Source organism: Lipotes vexillifer, unplaced genomic scaffold (assembly GCF_000442215.2).
Source record: "Lipotes vexillifer unplaced genomic scaffold, Lipotes_vexillifer_v1.1 scaffold1275, whole genome shotgun sequence".
Lineage (NCBI taxonomy): Eukaryota > Metazoa > Chordata > Mammalia > Artiodactyla > Lipotidae > Lipotes > Lipotes vexillifer.
Window position 1 is genome coordinate 483,081 of NW_006770093.1, and position 12,784 is coordinate 495,864.

Sequence of the window (12,784 nt, forward strand, 5' to 3'; positions counted from 1 at the left end):
CCCTCTTTTCTGTGCTTTAGGGCTGGAGCCACGCCAGGCTGGGTCCATGTCTTGTCCTGTGCGGAGCTGGCTGCTTCTTACTGGGGAGCTGCTAGGATCCTGGCAGAGCTGCCTTGGCTCGGGTCCCTCCCCTGTTCCCAGGCAGACAAATTTTCCAGTGGGAGTGGGGAGGGCTGCTGGGAGGAGAAGGCACAGACATCAGGGAACTGTAGGGTATTTAAGGTCAAAAGTCATGCCTGGCCTTGGAACCCCTAGGGGGACACTGTCCCTGGCTGGATCTCTGGGTGGAGGAAAATCCTGCTTGATAGCCCCTCCCTAAGGTTGCCTTGAGGTTTTGTCCCAGGAGGTGGCTTAGATCTTCTGATGAGGGCTTGGTATCAGGCCAGGCTTCCCAGCTCCCTGCCCAGAATCAGGACCTTAAGAACCAGTATCCTTGGGAGGGTCTGGAAATGCCTCCTGAGACTCAGATCTCCTATCAATGTCCTCACAGGTGCCGAGACAACTCCACTATGGCAGCAGATCTGGAAACCTCTGGACCATCCCATAAGGCAGGTAATGTTGGCATGGGGTCTGGAGGCTGGGGACACTTATGCCTGTCTCTTCAGGACACCCCAGCCTTCTCTGCCCCTCCCTGTATATGGACCTTACCACCAAATGCTGTCCATCTCCCACTGGACCGCAAAGGTGAGGACCATTTCTTTTTCACTGCTGCAGCTCTAGATCTAGCCTTGGGCCAAATACAAAGTGGCTGTCAAAGTTAGTAGCTGGGCCTTGACACATGTGTACTTATAGGGATGAGGGTTTAACTCATTTATGGTCTAACTCTTAGACCAGTTACAGGCTCGTCCTCCTCGCCAGAGCTCATAGTTTTACTGGAAAGAAAGGCTGAGCTGATGGGCCATGTGAGAGCTGCCAGTTTTAATGTGTAAACCCTGAACCGTCCTTCTTGAAAGGCCTGGAGTAGATAATCTTTCTCCTAGCATCTGGTAAAGCAACCTTAATCATGTTTCTTCATTATTCTTTTCTATTTAAATAGAAATGGATAAACCTTGGATTGGAGAATGCTTTGACTTGAATCAGCAGGTGTGGATTCTTCAGGGTCATACCCTCGTGACAACTCCATGGAACAATGGTGTGACTCCAGGTAGGTGAGAGGTCACCGTGTGGTTGATCCTTGTGATGTGATCCCCCACACATCAGTGCGGCTGGGATACTGGTACCCAGCCTTTTGTTAAAAGTGTGGCTCTATAACAGGGCTCACCTGGAGGGGGAAGAATTCCACACCTGCCTGGGAAGGGATGTCTTGGACCAGGGCAAAGAGAGCAGAGAGAGTGGAGCGGCTCTGGGGAGCAGTGATCTGAAGGCCTGTCTCAGGGAAGAGAAGTGGCTTATTCTGCCATACTTCTGGTGTCCTCCTAAGAGGACTAATTGGTTGGAGAGCACAGGAAGGCAGATTTCAGCATGACATTAGGCAGTACTTGTCAAGGAACAGAGCTCTCCAAGGCTCAGGGGGGTTGCTTGGGGTTGGAGCTTCTCGCCTCCAGGTGTTCAAGCAGGGGTGTGAAAATCCCAAGGGTGGGGTCTGCCCTCTGATTAACTCTTTGTGTTTTTGCTCCATTTCTTAGGGCAGTGATTGGTGCTTGGTGTGAATGAATGAATGAATAGGGGGCTGGCCATTTTGTGGGTCTGGGGTAGTAGGGATTATACTCTTAAGATCTCTTCCAGCCTTGCCTGGAAGATCCTGGTGTTTCCTGACTTCCAAAGGGCACGGACTGTGTGCGTTGGTGGTATAGTGGTGAACATAGCTGCCTTCCAAAGGGGCACTGACACCATATCCCCTCTTATCTAACAGCCACTGTCACTGTTCTCCCGTGCAAGAATCCAGGCTCTGTTGAGAAAGACAAAGGGATTCCCATTTATTTGGGAATACAGGATCCAGAAATGTGTCTGTATTGTGAGGACGTCGGAGGACAGCCCAAATTGCAGCTGAAGGTGAGTGACTAAGAAAAATAATGTAGGAAAACCTGTTTCTTTTCTGAGAAGTTGATTTGTTAGGAAATCTAACTTTATAATTAAAAAAGAAATATCCTCCTGTTCTTAAGCATACTTATCCCTTCCTCCTTTAGAATAATGTGCCTGCAATAGACATTAATTTGATTTATCCTGCCCCTCACTAGTAGAGGGCTCATCTTTCTTGAATATTGAGACATTCTAGCCGTTGTTTGTTTGTTTTAATTGGGGTATAGTTGCTCTACAATGTTGTGTTAGTTTCTGCTGTACAACGAAGTGAATCACCTATATGTATACATACATCCCCTTCCTCTTGGGCCTCCCTCCCACCCCACCTCCCGTCCCACCCATCTAGGTCACCACAGAGCACCGAGCTGAGCTCCCCGTGTTATACAGCAGGTTCCCACTAGCCATCTGTTCTGCACATGGCAGTGCACATACGTCAATCCCAATCTCCCAAAACATCCCACCCCCCCGTGTCCACATATCCATTCCCCACATCTGCATCTCTATTCCTGCCCTGCCAATAGGTTCATCTGTACCATTTTTCTAGATTCCACATACATGAGTTAATATACAATATTTGTTTTCCTCTTTCTAGCTTACTTCACTGTCTATGACAGACTCTAGGTCCATCCATGTCTCCATGAATGTTTATTCAAGTATATTCTCTCCTTCATTCTGCCTCCCCTCTCCTTTTCGAATTCCTATTCATCAGTTATTGGAACTTTGAGATCTCACTTCAACATCTCACCTAATTTCTCATACTTTCTGTCCTTTATTTTTCATGTTGCATTCTGGGAGAACTTGTTGGTTCAACATCCCAGGTCATGATTACCTTTTAATTCACACGCTAAATTATCTGCTAAAATATCTTTCTATTCTGTTTTTATGAAATTTCAGTCTTTCCTATGTTAATTCACAAGCTCTCTAGCTGGTTTTGCGTTTTTCTTCTTTATAACTGCCTGTTAGTAAAAACTTGTTTCTGAAACTTCTGTTTACTGCAATTCAATTTAATTCAACTCAATATAATCCAAGTCAGCAAATGTGTGTGTTCTTACTGGCCTCCAGCACTGTTGTGGGCATTTGTGAATCATCAGTGCACAGAATGGCAGAGTCCTGCCCTCCTGGGGCTTGCATTCTAGTGGGAGAAGAGAAATGGTCCACAAGAAGTATAATCATGGGTAAATCTGTGGCATGTGAAAGGGTGTTATGTCTCCTGGGAAAGAATGATTAGAGCCGGGTTAAGAGACTGGCAGTGCCAGTAACAGCTGGGGTCTGGCTGTGTGGTTAATAGTACAGCAGGCATTATTGCAAAGGTGAGATTTTAGCAGATGGGAGAGGAGGCAAAGGAGTGAGCCAGCAGTGCCCAGTGAGGGCAAGTTCAATCAATTCAAATTGTTAGAATGTTTTGAATAGAAGAATGACATGAACGGACATATGGTTTTTTCAAAAATTATTTATTTATTTACTTACTTATTTATTGGATGCACTGGGTCTTAGTTGCGGCATGCGGGATCATTCGTTGCAGCATGAGAGCTCTTTGTTGTGGCGCGTGAGCTCCAGAGCTCCTGGACCCAGTAGTTGCTGCGCATGTGCTCTTTAGTTGTGGCCCGCAGGCTCAGTAGTTGCCATGTGAGGCATTAGTTGCCCCGCGGCACGTGAAATCTTAGCTCCCCAACCAGGAATCCAACTGGCACGTCCTGCATTGTAAGACAGATTCTTAACCACTGGACCACCAGGGATTATTTGGGGTGCTACTTGATAGCTGAGTGTGAAGGGCAAAGGGGAGGGTCCTGTTGGAGGCTTTGAGGTGATCCAGGTGTGATCTGATAGATATGGGGATAGCATGGAGGTAGGAAGAAAACGGTCAGATTCCGGAAATATTTTCAATTGAGTCAATGGGCTTTGCTGACAGAGTGAATGTGGAGTGTAACTAAGAAGATGAGGACCGAACAGTACATTTTCAGCTCTGTAAGCAAGAGCTGCATGGTGTTGCCCCTGCAGGCTTTGTTAAGACTTTGAATTTTGTGATAATTAGAAAATCATTCAAGACATTTAAGCCAGAAGGTAACATGATCTTATTTATTCAATTATTTCAGTTTACAGTTAACTCAACTGCTTTGTGGAGAATGGGTGGTAGGGATGGAGCAGGTGTAGGGGAGGGAGTGAGGAGTGGCTCAGTTCAGGAAAGATTTTGGAAATAGGGCTCACAGGCCTTGCTGCTGGGTTAAATGTGGAGGGATCTAAGAAAGCAATATCAAGGATGACTCCTAGGTTTTTGGCTGCCCAGAGAATTGGATAGATTAACTGAAAGCTATTAACTGAATAAAGGAATCTTTTGGAAGAATTCCCCCTACTCAGGGTGGAATGTGGCTGAATTATGGACCATTCCTGTGTCTCTTTGGGGATCTTGGACATAATGCAATTTACTTAGAAATACTTATCTTACCTAAATAGAATGATATGTGAATATATAAATATATACATCCACAAATATACTTCTATGTCCCGTATAGAAACCTTTTCTGATTGTTCTATATACTTTGCTTCTTTGAGTGCAAGTCCTTTGATTTGTTAGACCCTCTTGTGCCCTTTTCATGGCTCTGACCTTTCTCATATGTTTGGCAATTAATTGGAAACCCAAACACCCCTGCCCTGGTGGTCCTTTGCCAGAGCAGTGGTTCTTGCAGGAGGGGGGCTCTCACGGGTGCAGCTTTGGTGAGGGAAGACCTTGGCTTCCTGCAGCAAATTTGCATTTCCTTCCTTTCCCTGGGGGTGGGGTGGTCCCCGCAGCCTCTTGTTCGGGGAGAGTTCCAATTTGTCATTCAAGGGTGGCCACTTGTTCATGAAAATGTGCCTTGTGTCACTCCATGCCATCTCTGGAGTTGAGGGTGGGGGGCAGGAAGGTGAAATTTCATGTGTGCTCACTCTGCTGTTCCTTTGAAATGGATTTTTCTAGGCTTGATGTAATAGATGGATAGGGTTGCTCAAACTTCGGAACATTTGCACGTTGTGTACAAGTAATGTTGAACTACTCAAACAGCCTGTGCCTCTCCTTCTGACATTTTCTGTCCCGTTTCAGGACCAGAAGATACTGGATCTGTACAACCAAGCTGAGCCCGTGGAGCCCTTCCTTTTCTACCGTGACCAGACAGGCAGTACGTCTACCTTTGAGTCGGTGGCCTTTCCCGACTGGTTCATCGCCTCCTCCGAGAAAGGCCAGCCCATCTTTCTCACTTCGGACCTGGGGAAAATGTACAATACTGCCTTCCGTATAGACTTAACTCAGCCTGGAGGTAGCAGCTTGGTCTTATAATTTCTCGTTCTCAGCGTGTTTTCATCTGTATTATCTCAGCGTCGTTGCACATTGATGCCGAGAGGTGGGCTTGGCCCTGTTCTCATCTTATTTTATGAACGGAGACGAGGCAATGACCTCGTGGCACCCAAGGAATAGAATGTGGGCTCAAAAGCAGGAGGGAGGCGGTGACGCGTGTCTCTCCTTTCAAGCTGAAACTGTACATCTCTCAAGCCGTCTGTGCAAGGACATTGGGACCCAAAAAACAGTAGGAACACCTGTCCCAGGGGTGGTTATGAAGAACCACGAATTCGGAGCTCACCAGTCTTACCCAAGATCCTGGGACTAGCATGGAGCTGATCTTTGTTTTTGTTTTGCTTTGTTTTCTTTCCTAATGGGATTACGTTTCCCATAATCTCTATATGTTTCCAGTATATTGTAAGGGGTGTAATATATCCTTTTAAGGGTTAGGAACTTGTAAAGAAAACCAATTCTTAATTAAATTACTTATGTCTAATTCTAATAATCTGTTACCATAAAACCAAATATAAACTCCACGTGTTTATACGATAAGAAAGCTAAAACAGTTACAAAATGAAATAGGAAACAAGGAGTAATCTGAAATTACCAAGAGTGATTGAATAAGGACACCGTAGTGGGTAAGTCTGGCATTGGGGCTTAGCTGAGGGGAGAAGGGCCCTTATCAATGGTGATAGGGTGGTGGGAGGGGTATCGCATGTAAAAGGCACCACTATTTGACTACTTTCTGTATAGTCTCACAGCCTTGCTTTCTTTTTTTTCTTTTAGCCATTCTCACCATCCACATACTCCCTTTAAAAACTGCAGTAAAGTTGCCTTTTTTTTTGAACAGAGAGCCTAAATTTCCCACCAGCCATGCTTCAGATGATATATTCTGATGAAATGAAATAACTGACTGTGGGTATAATTGTAGAAGGGTGTAGCTCAGATCTGGTTCTGCATATCATAGATTTCTTATTTTGACGTACTACAAATGCAGAAAATTATGTTTGCTTAAATACAGTCAACAAAATAGCACCAGTAACGTAAATTTTTTTAAGGAACTTTTGGACAACCAGACCACATACGCTACTAGGCAGGCTAGTAAGCAATCAGTCAGCACTGATTTTTTTATTTTTTATTTTTATTTTTGATTTTTTTTTGGTACGCGGGCCTCTCACTGTTGTGGCCTCTCCCGTGGCGGAGCACAGGCTCCGGACGCGCAGGCTCAGCGGCCACGGCTCACGGGCCCGGCCGCTCCGTGGCATGTGGGATCCTCCCGGACCGGGGCACGATCCCGCGTCCCCTGCATCGGCAGGCGGACTCCCAACCACTGCGCCACCAGGGAAGCCCAGTCAGCACTGATTTAATGCAGTGTCTCTTGATTCTCAAAAGTTTTCTTCTTCAGAGAAATATATTTTTAACATGCGGTTTTATAAAAGTCAACATTAAAGTGAACACTAAGCTAATTAGTTCTGGAATATCAAATAGAAGAATTGGTCATTGGATATCTAGCACTACACTCAGTGCTAATAAACGGTGACAGGTTGTTACATCTGCCAGTTTACACATCTGACAATTGGGATCTGATGACACATTTGCATGTGACATGATTGTGGTTCTGAGTGCTATGGCATCTCCATCCTACCAGGCTGTGTGATGATTCAGTTTTCCCATCTCCTTTCTCTACTGTGAAATCTTTGTTCATGCAGGCACTATGACACCCTGGATTGTTACTTGGCATGTGTGGGAACTCACACAAAGCTCTAATATGAGCCCTGGTGCCGTGTGGCTGGGCTCGGGGGTAAGGTGGTCATTCTGGTCATCCAGAAGAGATTCTGGAAATTTATTTAAGAGTAATCAAAATGAAAACATATGGAATTCCCAGGTTGTCCAGTGGTTAAGACTTGGCACTTTCACTGCCATGGGCCCAGGGTTCGATCCCTGGTCGGGGAACTAAGATCCTGCATGCCGCGCAGTAGGGACAAAAAACAAGCAAACAAACGAAAACAAAAACATAATAATCTCATAGCTTGTGGGACCCAGAGAACAGACTTCCATGGACCCCTGGTTTACCCATTGCATTTGAGAAATAACATACACAATATGGCACAGTGTCTGAAATCATGGAAGGCCCCTGTGAGCAGCAACCTCATTTTCAGGCGATTGCCTGGTGCACTTCTGATTTTCACGCCTTTGCTGTATCAAATACTCTTACATTTGAGTATCATGAGCTCCAGGCCAACATTCATTGAAGGATTTGTTTCCTTTGGATTTTTAGCAACTAGATGCCACAGACAGCCTTGATGCACCGAGGGGCTTTTGGATTCCAGGGGGGAAATTAAGAACCTTGCCACCAAAATCACAAGTACAGAGAAAACAGTTGAGTGGGATGTTTTTCTGTCGAGCTGCTTTGGGGCTCACATCTTCTGGCACCAGAGTTGCTGAAGGGCAAAGGCTGTTTCCTGAAGACACTGTCCCTTGACTTGTGAACAACTGGGCATGGGGACTAAAGATGCTGCCCCAAAACCCCGAGACCAGTGGCTGTAATGAATAATTATTCATGTCAATGAAACATCAGTTTTTATTTCTTAGACTTTACAAAGTTATTTAAAAGAAGATTCTTACCAAAATAGTACATGTCTATGGTTAAAAGCAATATTCTCCTGCCTCAGTCCTATTTCTGAGCCAACTGCTTTCTGTTTCACGAGGCAACTGCTAAGTCTTTTGCAGCTCTTTTTATGTTTTCCTCCATGTGTCTAAGTATATGCTTTTACTTCTATTTCTTTTTTTTAAAATTTATTTATTTACTTTTATTTTTTGGCTGGGTTGGGTCTTTGCTGCTGCATGTGGGCTTTCTCTAGTTGCAGCGAGCGGGGGCTACTCTTCGTTGCGGTGCACAAGCTTCTCATAATGGTGGCTTCTCTTGTTGCAGAGCACGGGCTCTAGGCACGTGGGCCTCAGTAGTTGCAGCATGTGGGCTCAGAAGTTGTGGCGCATGGGCTTAGTTGCTCCGTGGCATGTGGGATCTTCCTGGACCAGGGCTCGAACCTGTGTCCCCTGCATTGGCAGGTGGGTTCTTAACCACTGTGTCACCAGGGAAGTCCTACTTCTATTTCTTAAAGTATAAATTTTGTACATTATCTTTTCTATCAGACTGATGTCATTTACATCTCTATTGGATGAAAGTCATACGCTCTTTACTTTCTACAAGTTAACAGTAAGTAGTAAGTCAAATAAAGTTGTGTTTGTAGAGAGTGAGATGAGATGTGAGATGATGCTTGAGTTTGTAGAGAGTGAGATGAGAGTGAGATGATGCTTGAGTGGGCCTGGTAGATAATGACCAAGGTCTAGTATGACCTTGAAAAGACACACAGCGTTGGTGGGAATGTAAATTGGTGCAGCCTCTATGGAAAACAGTATGAGGGTTTCTTAAAAAACTAAAAATGAGTTACCATATGATCCAGCAATCTCACTCCTGGGTATATATCCAGAACAGACGAAAACTCTAATTCAAAAAGAAACATGCACCCCAATGTTCATAGCAGCATTATTTACAATAGCCAAGACATGGAAGCATCATGGATGTACACTGACAGATGAATGGATAAAGAAGATGTGGTCTATATATACAATGGAATAGTACTCAGTTATAAAAAAGAATGAAATAATGCCATTTGTAGCAACATGGATGGACATAGAGATTAAAGACAAGTATATGATAACACATGTTGAATCTAAAAAAATGATACAAATGAACTTATTTACAAAACAGAAAGAGGCTCATAGAAAACAAACATGGTTACCAATGAGGAAAGGTGGGAGGGATAAATTGGAAATTTGAGGTTAACTGATACACACTACTTTATATAAAATAGATAACAAACAAGGACCTACTGTATACACAGGGAACTATATTCAATATCTTGTGATAACCTATAATGGAAAAAAATCTGAAAAAGAATATCTCTACATATAGATATATATATACATATATATATATTGATATATATATAACTGAATCACTTTCTTGTATACCTGAAACATTGTAAATCAACTCTAGTTCAATTAAAAATAAAAGGCACACCATAATTATCCCCCCCCACCCCTTTTCCAGGAATTGGACAGTTTTTCTTAATGACATCATCTCCTTTAGCCTTTTCATTTTATAGGTGAGGAAAAAGAGGTGCATGGTGTGGCTGTGACTTGCGGAGGGTGGCACTGACATTGAGTATTTGAACTGGAAATAATGACACTCTTGATTTGGGGTCCTTCAACTTCTGTCTTCTGGAGTTGGGATATTATGAAACACTGTGGGAGAAATCAGCAGCAATTATCCAGAGCATAAAAGCAAATGTGAGCCACCTCACTCCCATAATTGGGGCTGTACTTATCTAACAGGGTGTCAGCGGATGACCCACCCCAGGCAGAGCACTCCTGGCCACCTAAGCATCATTATGCAATGGGTTTAGAGCTGGGCCTAGGATGAAAGAGACGCATATGGCAAGGTACGGAGACAGAACGCGGAGCTCCCTTGCTTTCTGAGGGTGCCACTCTCTCAAGATCTCCACATGTTCACCAGCCCAGAACTTCTCCAAACCCCATCTTTTGGGGTTTTATGCAGGCTTCATTACATTGGTATGATTGATTAAATCACTGGCCATTGGCAATTGATTCAGCCTCCAGCCTCTCTCCTCTCCCTGGAGGTCAAGGGCGGGTGGCACTGTGAAAGTTCCAAACCCTCTAATCAAACAGTTTTCCTGGAAACCAGCGAAAGTCACCTCATTAACAGAACAAAGACACCATGACTGCTCTCCATACCTAGGACATTCCAAGGGTTTTAGGAGTTCTGTGCCAGAAATGGAGACAAAGACCAAATATATATTTCTTATTATGAATCACAACACATGATTGCATATTGGTTGGGCTGTGTCCTAAAGAGGTAAAATAATATTTAGCTGAGTACATGAGATATCAGGAGGCAGGGTTCCACGTACGGACTTTCCCCTTACCGCTTGGAAATCTCCCCCTGTCATATGGGTTGGTAACCAAATCTCGTTCCCAGGCTGTGGGGGAAGAGGCACATGCCATCTGCAGGGGGGTTGGGGGTGGAGTGGGAGTGGGGCAGGAAGGACAGAAAAGGCCAGTTTTCAGCATTACAGTGGTGAACCACTCCCTACCCATACCTTTGTGTAAGCCAGCTCATAGATGGGTCATCATTGTTGGTGTGACCCCTTCCTAGGAGCTGGTGAGGCCTGGGAAAACACTGGCCACATTTAGGAGAAAATTTTGTTTTGAGAAGTAGGGAGATCAGAGCTAAGAGGACTGGTGACAAATTTTATTTTTCTATGCGGAAAACTCAGGCTGAGTTCATGGTCTTTTAAAAATGATGTTTTCCAGAAAGAGACTCACAGACATAGAGAACAGACTTGTGGCTGCCAAGGGAAAAGGTGGGTGGGGGAGGGATGCAGTGGGAGGTTGGGATTAGATGCAAACTCTTATATATATAGGATGGATAAACAACAAGGTCCTACTGTAGAGCACAGGGAACTATATTCAATATCCTGTGATAAAATACTATGGAAAAGAATATGAAAAATACATCATCAGTTGTCGAACCCTTAACATTTGAATTTAAAATAATTTTCCTTTGTCAGTCGTGCTCTTTGCGGTTTAAGCAAACTGTGATTGCTAATTTTGCCAGTGGACTATAGGCTATAGGATAGGGAAGTGGCCCTTCTTTTTCCCCACTTGGAGGATGTGCCATTGTTTTGCCTGCAAGACCTCTCTCTGAGGTTGTCTAGTTTGATGCCCAAGTCTATGGAGAGGGACTAAATGTTTTTGTTCGTCACAGATCTGTGTTTGGTGACTGTAAAATCTGAATATTTATACTTAAAGCTTTGATAAATGATTTTACTTTTTTCTCTTTGTAAAATTTAGATGAAAGCGTTACTGTCTTTCCTATATGACTGAATTTATTTTATTTTATTATTTAGTTATTTATTTATTTTTTTCCGTACGCGGGCCTCTCACTGTTGTGGCCTCTCCCGCTGCGGAGCACAGGCTCTGGACGCGCAGGCTCAGCGGCCGTGGCTCACGGGCCCAGCCGCTCCGCGGCACGTGGAATCTTCCCGGACCGGGACACGAACCCGCGTCCCCCGCATCGGCAGGCGGACTCTCAACCGCTGTGCCACCAGGGAAGCCCAACATCGACATCTTTGACCTTGCTCACTGCTGGGTGGAAGTTGAACTCTAAGGAGGTAACAACAGAAGCAGGGAGACCATTAAGGGGTTATTGCAGTACTCCCAGGGAGAGAGTCGGTGGTGGATTTCAGAGGACAGAGCCCTGATCAGTGGTTGTGAGTTACATGGAAGCAAATTTTGGCATAGAATGAGTAGATTTTTTTTTCTTAACATTTAGGCCTGAGCAACAATAGGGTTTCAAGGATAATGATTCCCTTCCACCACCAATGTTGAGGCTGAGTCTGATTCCTAATGCAGAGATAGGAAGCCAGAAGATCTCCAAGGTTCCACCTACTACATGAGTCTCCTTGGACACAGTGCAGTTTTTAATATCCACCACTGAGCACAAGGCCTCCATGTGCCTCAGTTAACACAAGGTGCAGGAGACCATGACCCAAAGGAAACATCACATAGTGGTTAAGAACAGAAAGACTTGGATTTTTATTTTTATTTTTTGGCTGTACCACGCGACATACACGATCTTAGTTCTCCGACCAGGGATCTAAGCCATGCCGCCTGCAGTGGAAGTGCAGAGTTCTAACCGCTGGACCACCAGGGAAGTCCTGAGACTTGGCTTCTAACTTAGCTAAATTTCTCAGCAGCTATGTGACTTTGAGTAAGTTTTGTCATCTCTCAGGGACTGTTTTCTTCTATAACAAATAAAGATGAATGGCCCCTAAAGGGTTGCTGTGAGGATGAAAAGATTAATCAGGTAAATCTCTGTCAGATACAGAACGAGCTCTCAATATTGGTTATGCAAAACTCTGAAAGGAGCACAATGAACTGCCCCAAATCGGAGGTGAATGAAGCTATGGCTCACACAAGTCAGTGAATCAAGGGAGCCACACCTCTGCCTCCAAGCAGTCCAGGAGGAATTTCTCCTTCACTCAGCACCTGGCCTTTTCTGTATTTCCTCACTGGTGTTTCCTGGCATTTACTCTGCTCCGGTTTCTCCAGGACCCCAGCCCGGCCACACCACTCTTGCCTCCCGGTCACCCACTGAAGGCTCACAGGACTTCTGTTCCGGACTAGCTTTCTTGCCAAAGTGGGCACACCCAGAGCCAGGAAATAACCCTTCTGCCTTGCTCATTTAAAGGCCTGGGAGTCCTGGACAGCTTTACTGGGCCCTTGGGTGCAGGTGGAGCTTGAACATTGGACTCGAGGACAAGAGCATCTCTCTGGACAAAGGTAACTCCTGCTGTTCAGAACCATGTG

General features: G+C 44.7%; 1 protein-coding gene across 1 annotated transcript; it reads left to right on the top strand.

Annotated features, from left to right (window-relative positions):
- Positions 1-1,038: 1,038 nt before the first annotated feature.
- On the top strand, positions 1,039-11,582 carry IL36G (interleukin 36 gamma). The gene is made up of 4 exons (XM_007446024.1): positions 1,039-1,144; positions 1,853-1,992; positions 5,096-5,309; positions 11,524-11,582. The coding sequence occupies exons 1-4, from the start codon at positions 1,039-1,041 to the stop codon at positions 11,580-11,582; spliced, it is 519 nt and encodes a 172-aa protein (XP_007446086.1).
- Positions 11,583-12,784: the final 1,202 nt, after the last annotated feature.

What these genes read in the sequence shown, in the direction of transcription:
- IL36G (XM_007446024.1), top strand. Translation starts at nt 1,039, where the DNA reads ATGGATAAACCTTGGATTGGAGAATGCTTTGACTTGAATCAGCAGGTG. An exon ending in AGCCCAAATTGCAGCTGAAG is followed by an intron (nt 1,993 to 5,095) that starts GTGAGTGACTAA and finishes GTCCCGTTTCAG; the next exon opens with GACCAGAAGATACTGGATCT. An exon ending in AGACTTAACTCAGCCTGGAG is followed by an intron (nt 5,310 to 11,523) that starts GTAGCAGCTTGG and finishes CTGTGCCACCAG; the next exon opens with GGAAGCCCAACATCGACATC.